The following is a 15,504-nucleotide window of genomic DNA, read 5'->3' on the forward strand; positions in this document are numbered from 1 at the left end:
GTCCCTGATCTCATCGAACAACTGTGCAGGCAGGTGCTACAAAACTGACTTATGAGGAGTTCTGCACTGCTGTCTTTGTGCTGATAGACCTTTATAGCTGTCACTATGAATGCCTGTAACATGGTGGAGAAATACTAGTTTACCAGTGAATCTCTTTAAGAACCCTGCAGCTCGACAAGGATAAGGAATCACTTTTTTATTTTATTTTACTCCATTACTCTTAGCTTCCTTGACCTATCCTCATGTGAAATTGGAGATAATTACATATTTGTCTATCTGTGGTAGATGTCCCATCAATATTTTATTACAATTAATTTCCATATCAAATAATACAATAATTTAGAAACCTGAATTAGTCTCAGCGATTGCTCCTCCAACACATTGCCTGAGAACCAGTAGGGGGCAGTCTACTCCAGCAGGGTTACTTGTCCATAAAGAGATGGAAGCTTCTTTGGTGGCCTTTGCAGAATACTGTATATAGTCTGTATACGATTGAGAAGTCACAACGTTTTGCTATGCAGTTGAAGTTTTGCTGGTTGTCACAAGAGTCGGTCGATTGGGCAGTCTCTGCAGGATGCCCGTGGCTGTCACAGGACGAAGGGTATGTGGTGGTGAGGGTCTCTCGGGAGTTTTGATAGAGGAGCGGATTACAGGTTGATGGGTGGAAAGAAATCTGGCTCCTGTTGGTCTAGATAAAAACCAAGGTAAACATTTCTTACCAAAATGATAACCTCTGGTCGTTCTGTGGCCTCTTCAGTACTTGCTCTTGCAAAACACCATCTGTAGTGGTTGTGCATGGTATTTTAGTATCCCCATTACAGTGAATGGAGACTATGTAATACTAGTCCATATAGGCTGTATGCGGAATTACAATTTGCGGAGAGTAGAGAGACTTTAATACCAGGCACAACCACTACGGCTTATTGCAAGAGCGAGCGCTGGGGCCCCGCCAAACATGTAATAGGCAGATATGCTTAGAGTTGGGCCCCCTCAATCTGATATTGGCCTATTCTGTGAATACTATAGAAATGAGCTGTCATAATAGACATATACAGATCTCAAAAACACTCACCTGGAGTTACTATGTTCTAGCTGTCCAGGTCCAGAAACAGATCTTCTATTCTGCTCACCCACTGGTGTACTGGTCTGATGGATCATTGACTGGGTCCTAAAAACATTGCCATCAATATCTGTTGCCAAAAAAGCTTCATCCCCCATGTATGTATTTGTTGCCCTCAGTCCTGTCATCTTGCTTGGACTTGATACCCTATGTAAACGTCTGGCTCGAATGTCTGCACCCTTGTTGGGTCTGGAATTTCTTCCAATTGGACTTGGCGGACATGGAGTCATGGGGGGAGATGGCTGATGCGGAGAATCGTGTGACGTCATTTCTCCAACATTTAGTGGCACAGCTAGTAAACAAAATAATAATTACACATAATATATGCTTAAATAATAGAATAAAATTGATCAGACATTATCAGCACTGCCTACCCTATCAATATTCGTACGTAAAGAAATTGCAGATCTCTAAAATACACCCTATAAGCCAGTCACATGGAGGATAATATATGGGAGGTGCTTTATATTTGCTCTTTTTATTGTAACTCTTCCATTTTGCACAAAGGAGTCTTTGTCTTGGAAGACGGTCAACCGAATGCAAAGACCAGTTTCTATTGGAGTCTATATCATATAGCAGCCAGTAACAAAAAGAGGGAATTGTTGCATATGCAAATTGTGAGTTTACTGTATAGGGTATGTGTAGGTACTTCCTAGGTCCTAAGACCTACCTCGATCATATATGAACTTCTACAGCTGCTTGTTCTAAATGTAGCCTTTAAAAGGGATCTGGTTTGGGTTGAGTAAACCACCAGGATGTAGGAATGCAGGTGGGGTTTTGGAACCAAAACTTGCCTATCTGTTTCCGTAATTTTTAATAAATAATTTATAATAAAACATTTGGGGAAATAAAGAAGACAGCAAAGGAAGAATTCTTATCATCAGATAAACATTACAGGGGACAAATACTACTAAGACAAGACAAAGAAGATAAGACAGTGGGCAGAGGAGGTTTAAAAGGATAAGATATGGGACGGAAGGGAACCCCTCCTTCACATCTGCATTTGTATTCCGTTTGGGGGAGTCCACATGGGGATCCCCGAACGGAATACCAGACGTATTTGCAAGCAGTTTGCAGTAAAAGCACACAGACCCCATAGACTATAATGGGGTCCATGTGCTTGCAATGCGCTGCCCGCACAAATCATGCAATTGTGAACTACTTTTCTCTCTGCATGTTCCCTACAGATTTCTTGCACAAGCACATTGACCCCATTATAGTCTACGGGGATCCGTGTGCGTTTACTGCACAGCACTTGCAATTGCATTTGGTATTCCGTTCAGGTGGACTCCCCTGAACGGAACACTAACGCAGATGTGAACGAGGGGTTAGGGTCAGAGGAATGACAAACTGGTTTCAGTGGACTTAATGAGACTTAGCAGTTTAACCCCACCCAGTGAAATGGATGGTTTTGATATTCGCAAGCTGGGGACACTAAACTCCAGTGCACAACAACACCCCCTTGGTTCAGTGGTCCCAAACCTTGTATGGGTTTCCTTTAATAGAGATATGTTAGCATGTTACAATATCTATATATCTATAGATATAACAAAAGAAGGAAGTGGATTCCATTTTGTAAGATCAGGAAGGTCTTTCCACAATTGATTTAATCCCACCTTTAGCTCTAAATATATGGCTGAAGCAAGGATCTTTATTATGCTTGTGTGAATGTGCCCTGAAGAAGCTCTCACCTGAAAGTGTTCTAGGAGAGTGAATTGTTGTCTCAGGAGATACTCTAACAAGGCATCCTGAGTCCCAAGTGTCCTCCAGATCTTCATCCTCACTGCTGGAAGATAAACTCTCCCTTTCATCTTCATCACTGTGTGTTATAGTGAGTACCTGTGGAGCCCGCTCATCCTTTATCCTCTGCAGCACCCTAGTACAGCAATGAAAAGCCACTGTAATTGTGGGTCTTATTCTAGATGGTCATCAGGGTTAGGTACAATTCACACTTTGTATTTGGATGCAGTTTTATGTTATTAAAACCAGTAACTCAATGGGTAGTGGAAAATGCAAATCAAAGCTGTCTCTCTAGTGAGACCAGGGTAGCTACCTATACATGGCATTATGGAGGACATCTTCTTTCTGCAACAACTGCATCCCTTTCCATAACTGCATACAATACTGATTATATGCCCTTAATATACATTTTGCACTGAATACCATGAATATTACTGCATCCTAAATAGAACTGGTAACAATCTTTATTACTGTACATATACTGTATGTATAACACATATTATTGTATGTAAATTCAGCCAATAAAATGATTTATCTTATTTTTTTATCCCTTCTGATTAGTAGGTAGGACAGTATCTTAAAGAGAACCTTTCATCACCTCCATCAACTCCAATTCTTAGCATCTGTTCTCCCCCACTGATTCCAGCGCATTTGGATTTTTTTCTCTAGCTCTAACCATTCCTGAGCAGTCAGTGCAGTTAGTTTTGGAGTCTCTGCAGGCTCCTTAGGCTCTGTACCTTCAGGTCAGCAGTGTCAGCCAGGAACAGGGAGTGTCTGCAGTGTCTGCGCCTTGCGATTCGGCCTGAAGAATGAGCACGTCCATTCTTTTTTCCGGGAACCGGAACACACGGCTCCTGGAAAAAAGACATGACCAGCTCCCATTGATCCGTCTTTTTGCTCAGGATTTTGAGGCGGATAACGGCCTCAAAATCATGACCAAAAAACCCTGTGTGAGCTTACCCTAACACTGATCACTGTCAGAGACTGAATAGCATATCAGGCACCAAAATAACCAGCACTTATTGTTCAGGAACACTGTGCTGGAATGAAGCAGCACCTATTAAATGATGCAAAGAGCTGGATTTGGCCAAGGAGGTGAAAGGTCTGCTTTAAGCTTGAACCATTCCCATCGATCATCCTTAGCATGTTGTCTTACTCATGATGCCTCTCTCTCCAGGCTTTCAGTTCAGCAAACACATCATCCCGATCCTTCTGAGAGACTGTAAGAGACTCACATGAGACCTCAGGTTTGAATCCTTTCGGTGGAACACTTGATTCTTGAGTTGCCTGTAAGACAGAGATAGCTGTCAATCACAAGGTAGGACCACCCATAGAAGGCACAGAGATTAAATAACAAGCTATGTTTAACTTTTTCCCAAAAAATTATGGTATATGTCAATTTCCTCAGCTCCTCCTACTCCATAACATGGCGCCTGTAGGTGAAACACTGAGGCAAAGGTCATGCACATGTAAGTGTACAAGCCAAGGAGAGAGGGATTTTTTTTTAAAGGCTAGCAGCCCCCAGTCTTTAGGAAGCTACCTCTTTTAGGACAGGCTGGGTCCTCTGCTCTGCTGTGGAAAGGTGCCCGGCCCGATCCCTATCCAGTGCCAGAGTCTCTGCTGGTTCCGGCGCTGGGGTAGGCCGGAGGCCTCCACTTGAGTGTGCAGAGGTTCCGGTTTCTCCCTAGCACCAGGATCGGCACTTACAGTTTCAGGGGTGAGCTGTGGGCCGGAGGCTATTTAGGCCTCATTCTGGCTCTGGCCCGCCGCTGGTTATTCGTTCACTCACGGTATCAGCTCCCTCATGCCATAAGTCTCTTCTGCTCCCTTCCTGCTCCCTGTCACCAGTCTCCTGTCCCTGCTCTTGGATTCCCTGGATTGTTTGACCTGGCTTGGCTTACAGACCTCTCCTCCATGATCCTGATTGGGTACCTTCCTGACCTCCTGTGTATGAACTTTGCCTTCCACCTGACCTCCATTTGGATCCTGATTTGGCTACTCCATTGACCTCCTGTGTATAACCCGGCTTCCCTGACTTCGCTCCTGCCTCTGCCTTCTGCTACCACGTGACCTCGTTATTGACTCGGCTTGCTTGACTAAGTATCTGCTTCTTGGATATCTACCTTACTGCCCTGGATTACCCTCCTGCTCCTATAAAACCCAGAGCATAAGCCACTCCTGCTTACACAGCAACTCAGAAATGACTGTGCAGATATCCAGAATGTATAAAACGATATAAAATAGTGCCAAGACGTTTGACATTACATGTCTCAGTGCTCTACCCACATTCAACTAGTATGTTTGACAAAAACAGCCATTTTATTTGCAGGCGCTCACCTCTAGCTTTTCCTTTCGTGCACGCAGAGCTTTAATGGGATTCCCACAAATGACTTTGCTAACACCTGTATGTGATCAAAAATATAGAAATATAAAGACAATACAAGAAAAACAAGCTACACCCTCAAATATACATCCATAGGTATAGCACATAACAATAAAGGAACATTTTGAATTATGTTACCATGAGTTAGGTCGCTGGCTTCATCCTCAACGAGAGAATCATCAGACGGTTCGAGTGGACTTCTTGGTAGGCTAGTGACAATTCTTCCAGTACTTGAAGGTCTTGGAGCGGAGTGTGGTCGTCTGGATAGTACTGGCTGAGCTGTTGCGGGTCTCATACCTATCTTTCTTTGGCCACTCTCTGGATCTTGAGATAATATATTAAATCATCAATTTGGTCATTTATGTTTGGGTTAATCATAGACAACCAGATATCTGTCCATGCATGGCTCAATATGGAAGATACTGTGTAATATGTCCATGCCTTAGAACCTTACTAGATGTCCCAGGTTTATTACAGGGCCTCATGCTGTATGATAAAATGGGGACATCTCTCTAAACATACACTTGAGGACAAAATTGTTGGCCCCCCTCATTTAATGAAAGAAAAACCCACAACGGTCACAGAAATAACTTGAATCTGACAAAAGTAATAATAACCAAACTACATGTTGACAAGCCACAAAGCTTCTGGGAGAATGTCCTATGGCCAGATGAGATAAAAATTGAACTTTTTGGCAAGGCACATCAGCTCTATGTTCACAGCATATCTTGAAAAGAACACTGTCCCTACTGTGAAACATGGAGGAGGCTCTGTTATGTCCTGGGGCTGCTTTGCTGTATCTGGCACAGGGTGTCTTGAATCTGTGCAGGGTACAATGAAATCTCAAGACTATTAAGGGATTCTAGAGAGAAATGTACTGCTTAGTGTCAGAAAGATTGGTCTCAGTCACAAGTCATGTGTCTTGCAACAGGACAATAACCGAAAACACACAGCTAAAAACACCCAAGAATGGCTAAGAGGAAAACATTGGACTATTCTGCAGTGGCTTCTATGAACCCTGACCTAAATCCTATTGAGCCTCTTTGGAAAGAGCTGAAACATGTCGTCTGGAAAAGGCACCCTTCAAACCTGAGACAACTGGAGCAGTTTGCTCATGAGGAGTGGGCCAAAATACCTGCAGAGAGGTGCAGAAGTCTCATTGACAGTTACAGGAATCGTTTGATTGCAGCGATTACCTCTAAAGGTTGTGCAACAAAATATTAAATCTGACATATTTTCATTGGTAAATCATTCTTGCAGCCCTTACAGTGGGCATAGGACCCTGGCTAAATATACTGGCAGGACAACATCTGAACCATTGACAGGGTAGTCCAGGGCTAGAAAAACATACCATACTTCCCTAATTAAAAAAAACAAAACAAAAACACAGTGCCCCACTATCCACAGGTTGTGAGTGGTATTGCAGCTTGACCCCATTTATTTAAATACAGTTGAACTGCAACAGCAGACACAACCCATGTACAGATATTTCTGATCAGCCATACTGTCATGTACAGTCATGTTGGCTAGTCTATGTAACATCCATTAAGCCTTCTTGGTAGCCCTTACCCTCAGATGCCAAGCTCGTGGCGCTTTCTTTGATGGAGTCCAGCACCATTAGCCAGTCCTGGTTTGGAGTCCGTGGTGTGTCCGGGTCTATCTGATCAGCTGGGATGTCATCGAGATATTGCAGTTGTGGGATTATTCTTCTTACTGCCTCACGGTAATTGTAATCTGAAGACTAAGAAAAGACACCTATATGTCAGGCTGATATATAAGATCATCCATATATTTTTGGTATTTTTTTTTTTGAGTATATTAAGCATTTGTTTTAAAGGGTTACGTAGTCAGCAATGTACAGAAGGAGTCATCTTTATCACAGTCAGTGTGCTGGCCATTTGATGATATATTGATCTTCTCTTTTCTGCTGCAGTGCACAGATTCATGAATCTACACGAAATATCTCTATAATGACGTTACGCTCAATATACAGGGACTGCCTGCCATCCAGTATATTGGATTATACCCTAGCTAACACAAAGTAGCCTTGGTTTGACACATATGATTCCTAACTCAGAATCTGACTACAAGCAGCCCCTCACTACCTATATCATCAGGATTAGAAGAAAAAAGTCTGCATTTTTTCCAGAAATAGTGCCACTCTTGTCCATGGGTTGCGTTTAATATTGTAGCCTTTAATTGCCAGCCATTGAAGAAGACTGAGATGTAATACCAAACACAGCCTGCTGACAAGAGTGGCACTGTTTCTAAAAATCAGATAATTTTTCCCATCTTGGGTAGTTGCACAGCGCCACTTACAGGTAACAAGGTATCGCTGTTTAGTATCGGTCAAAAAATATTTTAGGTTCCTTATTAGATGTTTAGGGTGTTGTTTTTCTCCAAATATTACTGCTAAGGCTGCATTCACATCTGTATGTGGTGGATTTGTTAGGCACCTCTGTCACAGATGTTGGACAAAATAGCCCAATCAAGTATGACAAAATCCGTCTCTACCAACCTTTCCAATCTTGTTTTACATTGTTATTACCTTTCCAGTTCCAGAATATAGGGGTTGTTCAGTGGGGAATAATTTTTTTGACAAAAGGCTCACAGTTAATAAAAATAAAGCAGCAGTCACCTTACTGATCTCCTGCTAGTCCCATTCCACCACTTCCTGATTCCTGCTAGTCTCCACTTCCTGGTACCAGCTCCACCCACAGGAAATGCCTGCTCAGCCAATCAGCAGACACAGTGTTGACCTGACTCAGCCAGTGATTGGTTAAGCTGGCAATCCCGGTATGTCAAGAGAAGTAGAGATCAGCCGGGACGTGGGGAGCATCAGAACAGGAGACTGGTAACTTTGTGCCCGTTGCCAAAATATTCCTTACTAACAATTTCAATATAGGCAATATTGGCATGTAGAGTACAACAGCTCCAAGACTGGATTTAAGGCTACAGGCTCACAAATTTGTGCTATTATGGGTTTGTGTGAAAACAGCATGGAGGACACTTCGAGGATATCCATGTTCTGTCTGAAACCTCCATTTTATGAAAGAGACAAAAAATTGGAGAGGAATAGGACTTTTCCTAATTTTTGCCTCTAGGCTTATCACTCCACAAACTTATTAAGTGTATGGGGCCATAAGAAAAGAGTAGACTGGTGTGTTCGCCCTTAAAAACACAGCTAGCCCACTAACAAAGCAAAAGGTCATTTGTACAGGCCATCACCAAGAGCCTGGGCTCTTGGCATTTTAGACATGAGATCACCAGAGGAGATGATCTCACTCCAGGTGAAATCAGATCAGGCTGCAGAGTCAGATGTAGACAGAAGGGTTGATAACCTTGTTAGCTCCGTCTGGGGACAGATGGAACTCAACGCATAATAGACGCCATGGTCAGCATAGACCTTCATTACTACTCTTCAGTCATTAGAGATGAATGCTTAACCCATATGTCGCTGGGATGACAAGAGCACACTGAAGAGAGCGGTTCTGAAGCGGCGGATATAAATCACATAGACAGGTAGACGTACTCTATCTGACCATTAAGCCTATACTGAGTACTCCTCTTATTAATAAAGGATAAACTAGTAAGAGCTCATAAACAATGCAGTCCATCTCCATCCCAAACAGATGAGTGAGTTACAAGGTAGCCTACCTCAGTGTCTTCAGGACTGGGCCGGCCACATATGGGGTTGCCTTCCACTGTCAGGGCTGTAAGCTTGCTGCATAAAGCCAAGTACTGTAGCTCGCCGATGTTATCTAAGCTGTTGCCTTCAAGATCAAGGATCTCCAGATTTTCCAACATGCTCACCTGACTGAGATCTTTGAGATCATTATAAGCCAGGTATAGCTCCTGGAGTGGTCAAAAGAACATCTCGTGAGATCAAGCACCACGTAAAAATGTCTTTATTCTGGTTGAAGAATAATCTGCCCCTGGAATTAATACTTATGATTTTAAAGGGGTTGAATAAATAAAATAACCTCATATGAATGTCAAACGCGGGTCCTGCATTCTAGAGATCCTTCCCCAGGGGTGTACACGTGTCAGAATGTGAGCGCTCAAAACAGATCCCATTCATTTCAATGTATGTTCATTTCGTTACGGGCGTATAACGCGCGTAGTTTTGCGTTATACATCCGTAACGATACATTGAAATGAATGGGATCTCTTTTGAGTGCTCACATCTGACATGTGTATACGTGCCAGAATGCGCGCCCGTAAACTCCGTGTGAACTTGCCCTTAGGGGTAGTTCAGACGGAGTAAACTAGCGTGTAATTTGGCGTGTAATTTTACACGTGTAAAATAAGACTCCCATTGACTTCAATGACATTTTACACGTGTATTTTGCCGTGTATCTTGCCGTGTATCTTGACGTGTATCTTGACGTGTATTTTGATGTGTATTTTGACGTGTATTTTGACGTGTAGTTTGGCGTATTTATTTTGCACGTGTAAAAGAATGTCATTGAAGTCAATGGGAGTCTTATTTTACTCGTGCAAAATTACACGCCAAAATACACGCCAGTTTACTCCGTGTGAACTACCCCTTAGCCTTAAGAAGTTTATCCAGCCCTAATGTGTTAAAGGTGACCACTGGGCTCCACTGGCTCCTAGTAGCAGCTAAAAAAACTGTGAACCCAATAGCCAGAGTGGAGAGTTACTATTATAGAGGGTCTCTCTCTGGCCCTGGCCTAACTGTGTATTAGGCCCAGGCTCCACCTGGCATTTTACAGTCCCTGCAAAGTGGATGGGATTCTAGCAAATCCCTTAACTAGTGCCATAATCTGAATTGGACTTTAGACTCGTCTTCAGATTGACAAACAGGAGGTTGAATTTGATGGACATATGTACTAAGTATGTTACTATAACAAGTCTATTTGTACAAATATTCTAATCTTAATATTATAAAATAAAGTGTACCTTTAAAGAAGAGAAGGAGGAGATGCCATCAAGGTCAGTAAGGCTACAGCGTGCCATCCAGAGCACTTGTAAATGTGACAGCGATGTACCCAGATCTCTGGAAATAAAACATCAATATAATCTCCAGCAATGTTAATAATCTGAAATACATTTGCTATTTGCGGTAACTATAGAATTTCTCATACAAAACTGTCATTCAGTAAAAATGCACATGTCTCTTTACAATTCTACATCTAGTTTGGCCACATTAATGGGATGTGGGCAGTATGGGCACTAGAGGGAAAATACATAGAGGGGAATTTACTGTCCCATCCAGGCAACTTTTCTAGATATAGATGGGCAATATTGTGGCAAAATTTTGGAGAAATACCCTTTTTTTCATATTGTTATCATTACACTTGCGGCAGGGTCTTTTCAGAACCCACGAGTATAATGATCAGAGGGCTAGGAGAGGTGAGGGAACATAAAAAACAGTGTTAGGGTAGTTCACACGTGGGCAAAGGGGAGGTTTTTGACAGCGGATTTCGCTTCAAAAACTGCCCCTTTACAATAGTGGTCTATGTAGACCGCTAGCTTCTTTTTTCCTCCTAGCGGTTTATCGCCGCTAGCGGAAAAAAGAAGCGACATGACCTTTCTTCAGGCGGAAAATGCCTGAAGAAATCCATAGAAGTGAATGGGAGGCGAAAACCGCGCGGTAAAAAACCACGCGGTTTTTATAGGACATATTTTTTTAATAGGAAAAAAACGCTAGCGAAAACCGCGATGCGGTTTTAAAAAAGAAACGCGTCAAAAACCGCGTGGGAGGCAAAAAACCGCGTTGAAAAAACTCATTGCGGTTTTTAACCTTGCACAAATAAGCTAGGCGGTTTTCACGTGTGAACTGACCCTTACTTATTTCTCTTGGCTCTAGAAGGCTTTCAGGCCTACTTGGTGACGTCACATGGGCCGGGGCCTGTGAACTTATGCATCACAATGCAAGCCCCGGCTCAAGTGACATCTCTTCTATCATTGAAGATGGCCGACATCACCAGGGAGTGCACCAGAACCAGGTAGAGGTAAGTAACAGTGTTTATTGAGTTTGTATCCCCCCCTGGTCCTCTGATTATTAGAGTATAGTAATTGTTAATGGGTTTCCACAGTGGGGCACATTACTGTGTGCAGGGGCCACTAAGGGGGATAATACTGTGTGTAGAGGCCACTATGCCATAGTGTTATTCCCATAGTGGCCCCTGCACACAGTATTATTACCCATAGTGGCCCCTGCACACAGTATTATGCCCCATAGTGGCCCCTGCAAGCAGTATTATCCCCCATAGTGGCCCCTGTACACAGTATTATGCCCCATAGTGGCTCCTGCAGGAATGGAGGGAGGAAGGGGGTCAGTCGGGGTCTTTGGGAAAGGGGAAGTCAAAAGTCAAGTTGTCAAAAGTTCACCATGGGGCCCCACCATTCATATTTACACCACACAACATCCTTACCTGACGGACATTATGACACTGTTGTTCAGCTTAAGTTCTCTAAGATTTGGCATGTGTGTACCTGTGGTGAAAAGAAAAAAGTGGAAGTGAGTTACCACATTGTTTCAGGTATAATAATATATTGCATAGGAATTAGTGCCCGTCCATAACAGCATCCATTACTTTTCTCCACTCTGCCCCTTCTCCTGGCCCAAATGTTATAAAACTCCTAAGCCCTAATGCAAAATATGTAACAGGCCCCGATATACCATGTATTATCTATAATAGTGGTGTCTTCTTATATTCTAGAGAGGCCTTTGGGCCCATTGAGGCTCCAGGGGCTGGTAGGGATTGCTACCTCTGCATCGCTGTCTCCCATGCCTGACACAGTACCAATACTGACGTCTGAACAGGTTTTCTGGCTGTGAAGTCTGAGGTTAGACCTCTATAGTGTGCGTCTTCCTTATGGTGAGACAGGTAGCATATTATTCCATTATAGTTGTAATCTGGCTACTGTCGGGGCACAGAGGCTAACCACTTTCCTGCCTAGTGTTGCGAGACGCCAACCTATTGAAGTTTCTATACCATGGTAATGTAATTTATCCAGTGACATTTCCAGTATAACAGTTTCATTTCACCTTCATATCATCAATGAAGAAAATGAGCCTCTTGGGAAGCTCCTTGAGAAGGATACTGGATCTAATTGCATGATTTCTTCTGCTTATTATTTATTCATAACTTTATGTGAACAGGTCTAACATCTGAAGAAAGTCGCCCATTCAGTATTGCTGCTTAAAGTGGAATTGATCTGAGAATTAAGGATGGGAATGTATATATATAATACTACTATTTGGGAATATACCTTTACAACCTTAAAAAATTTAAATCCCCCCCCCATGAAACCAACCGGCAGAGCCTACAATAGCAGTTCCCATATACGTAAGATGTTGCTGGAATCTGGAGTGTAAATGTATAGATACAAAGGCTGTGGCTACACCTAGGCCCAGGACCCTTAGGAGGCCCAGACGTCCCTCTGCATCATGTGGAGACTAATATTATAAAGGATGTGTCATAGTTGGGGGCACCATTACAGATTTTGCATGAGTTTCCATTTACTCCCTTGGTCTATATGATATATGATACCGACTGTGCACATAAAAGCAACATATAAATGGGTTGAAGCTGTATTTAAGCAATTATAAGTTATCTCTTATCTGATCAGATTGGTGGGGGTCAGACTGCTGAGACCCCCTCCGATCACACAAATAGGGTCCCTTATACCCCAGCATAAATAGAATTCTTCTTGAGCATATGCATTCGCTTTATTCACTTCCAAGCACAATGCTTGGCTATTTCTGCCAGTCCCATAGAGAATGAATAGCATGGCAACTTGCATGCATAACCTGCTGCTCCAGTCAGATGGGAGAATGGAGCCCCCATTCTTATCATCAGTGGGAGAACCAGCAGTCAGGCCCCCAATAACCTGACCATTATCCCCTATCCAGTGCATAGGATAACTTGAAATTTTACTGGAATACCCGTTTAATGGATCAGTTTAAGGGGGAATTCACATGGAGTAACGCGGCGCTGATTCTGCCACGATAACTCGTGGTAGAATCAGCGCTGATAAAAAGACTACCATTAACTTCAATGGGCTCCATTTAACGTGTGTGAGTTATCGTGGTAGAATCAGCGCCGCGTTACTCCGTGTGAATGACCCCTAAGAGGTAGATGCATGCTGCACAGCACATAGAGCCATCTGTTTCACCCCCCTCACCTAAAAAACATCCCTCACCAAAATTCCCCAAGGTGCGTTCCCTGGTGTCCACACACATTTGGAGTGTTGTAACTTCTTGCAGATTATCCTCTCCGGTAAGTGCTTTCTGCAAAGGAAAAAAAAACAAACAAAAAACCCACAATATTAATTTTAGGGAATGTATAGGATGGCTTTTTATAAAGTTTGTATATATATTTGCAGTAGACTCATACCAGTCTTGAAGGGGAGAGGTATTCATCTACAAGGGGTTCATCGTCTCTGCTTACAGGATTTGGGTTTAGTAGTCCTTGCCAACCCAAATCAAGGACTCTCACGCCTGGTGTTCCCGGGCGCCTATGTAAACTCTGCTCCATGCTTTACCTATAAGGACAGAAGCATAAGTGCATGTGTCAATACGTTTTCTATATGAATGGTCACGACTAGAGATGAGCGAGTACTATTCGAAACTGCCGTTTAGAATCGCACGCTCCCATAGGAATGAATGGACGCAGCCGGCGTGCAGGGGGTTAAGCTGCGTGCCGGCTGCATCCATTCATTCCTATGGGAGCATGCTATTCTAAACGGCAGTTTCGAATAGTACTCGCTCATCTCTAGTCATGCCCCAATACATATGCATTGTGGTAGAGGGTAGAAGCAAATTTTGTTAAGTAAATGGTGCGTCTATTCTAAAGTCAACGTACAGTGTGTATATATATATTGCACAGGTTGGATCGCTGGAATAGTAACATAGTAATAAAAAAATTACAAAGTGGAAGACCTGAGAAATACCATAATGGGTGCGGTGGGGGAATTTTTTAGTTGAGTGTTAATTTTTTTTGTTTTTTTTACTTGCGGGCCAGACAAATTCAAAACTTGGGCTCCCAAGTGAAAAAGAAGTAAATTTTTTCCATAGAATTTTCTTCCCTTTACAGTCTTCTCCTGTCTTCTCCTGACATTGGCTTCAAAAATTACGAAAAACAGCATCAAAATGGCATGTGTGAAAGCGTCCTCAGGGGTCCGTACGGTTCGGAAATGAGCAGTATCTGCCAAGTCATTGCATGAAGGTTGGATGGGTGGAAACGTCTTAAGAAGTGTCATTTGGACATAGTGAATTCACTCACCTCTCAAAGGAAGGAAAGATCACATTTCTCTAAAATGTTCAGACTCCTGAAAAAAAGAGACAGAGATGTAAAATATAACGTATGGCATTGACCTGGGACAGAACAAAGAAACCCTACAACATGAACAAAACATGAAAAGCTGCAGCTACTACAGGGGGGTATTACCCATTTATTACCCAACTTTCCTCTAGTCCTGGAAGGCCGATCTGTATATATATATATATATATATATATATATAGGAAAGGTGGTTGCATCAGACTACCTGGTTAAGAGTCTTGCCTTCTAAGAAACAGTTCTTACCAGGAAACGGCTGAATACAACTTTTAACATTACTGCAACTTAAGGAATTTTATTACACCTACAATGAGCATTAGAATTGGGCCACAGCCCAATGAATAAAGGTGCCAGGGTAAAATAAATTACATTTCGTTGGGTAAGAGTAACTCGTGTACCTGGGGAAGAGACGGCTCCACAAAGTACTATGGTACATAGGCCAGCCAACAATATGTGATGCTCTGATCAGTCTTCTACTGGGACAACTTTAGTCCTCTTTAAAGGGTTATTCTAGTCCCTAAGTAATGCTGATCTAACCTCAGGATAGGTCATCAATAAGAGATCAGTGGGGGTCCATCACCTGGGACCTCTGCTGAACAGCCTATAATAACATTGCATGGAGCTATAAAACGGATGGCGTGTGTTGTAAAATCGGAAGGGGTCAAGATCATCAAGAACAGGTAACTGGTATAGAGGGGTTAACCACTGAGGGATTCCCACTCCAGGTTCATGACAATGGCTGAGGAAAGCCTGATACCCCGACCACTCAGTACTATATAAAGCAATACACCTCCAGCAATAGAGATCGGCAATCGTCACTGCTGCCTGGAGAGCTGAGTAGAGTGGCCTCCACAGGCAGCAGTGTTGAGTGCCGACCGGAGGTAGCAGAGATCGGCACTCAACACTGCTGCCTGTGGAGGCCACTCTACTCAACTCTGCAGGCAGCAGT

At 42.9% G+C, this 15,504-nt stretch overlaps 1 protein-coding gene across 1 annotated transcript; it reads right to left on the reverse strand.

Annotated features, from left to right (window-relative positions):
* Positions 1-513: 513 nt before the first annotated feature.
* On the reverse strand, positions 514-13,753 carry LRRC56 (leucine rich repeat containing 56). Its single transcript, XM_075281386.1, has 12 exons — positions 13,613-13,753; positions 13,419-13,506; positions 11,645-11,705; positions 10,167-10,263; positions 8,901-9,098; positions 6,813-6,984; positions 5,382-5,567; positions 5,198-5,262; positions 4,017-4,147; positions 2,812-2,996; positions 1,073-1,412; positions 514-688 (listed from the first exon to the last, which is right to left on the reverse strand). Exons 1-12 carry the CDS (start codon positions 13,751-13,753, stop codon positions 514-516), a joined length of 1,839 nt encoding a protein of 612 aa, XP_075137487.1.
* Positions 13,754-15,504: the final 1,751 nt, after the last annotated feature.

This window comes from Leptodactylus fuscus, chromosome 7 (assembly GCF_031893055.1).
Source record: "Leptodactylus fuscus isolate aLepFus1 chromosome 7, aLepFus1.hap2, whole genome shotgun sequence".
Taxonomy (NCBI): Eukaryota; Metazoa; Chordata; class Amphibia; order Anura; family Leptodactylidae; genus Leptodactylus; species Leptodactylus fuscus.

Coding starts and splice junctions, on each gene's coding strand:
- LRRC56 (XM_075281386.1), bottom strand. CDS start 13,753: ATGGAGCAGAGTTTACATAGGCGCCCGGGAACACCAGGCGTGAGAGTC. Junction 9,099..10,166: donor CCTCCTTCTCTTCTTTAAAG/GTACACTTTATT, acceptor TGACCACTCCAG/GAGCTATACCTGGCTTATAA. Junction 5,263..5,381: donor AGCCAGCGACCTAACTCATG/GTAACATAATTC, acceptor GATCACATACAG/GTGTTAGCAAAGTCATTTGT.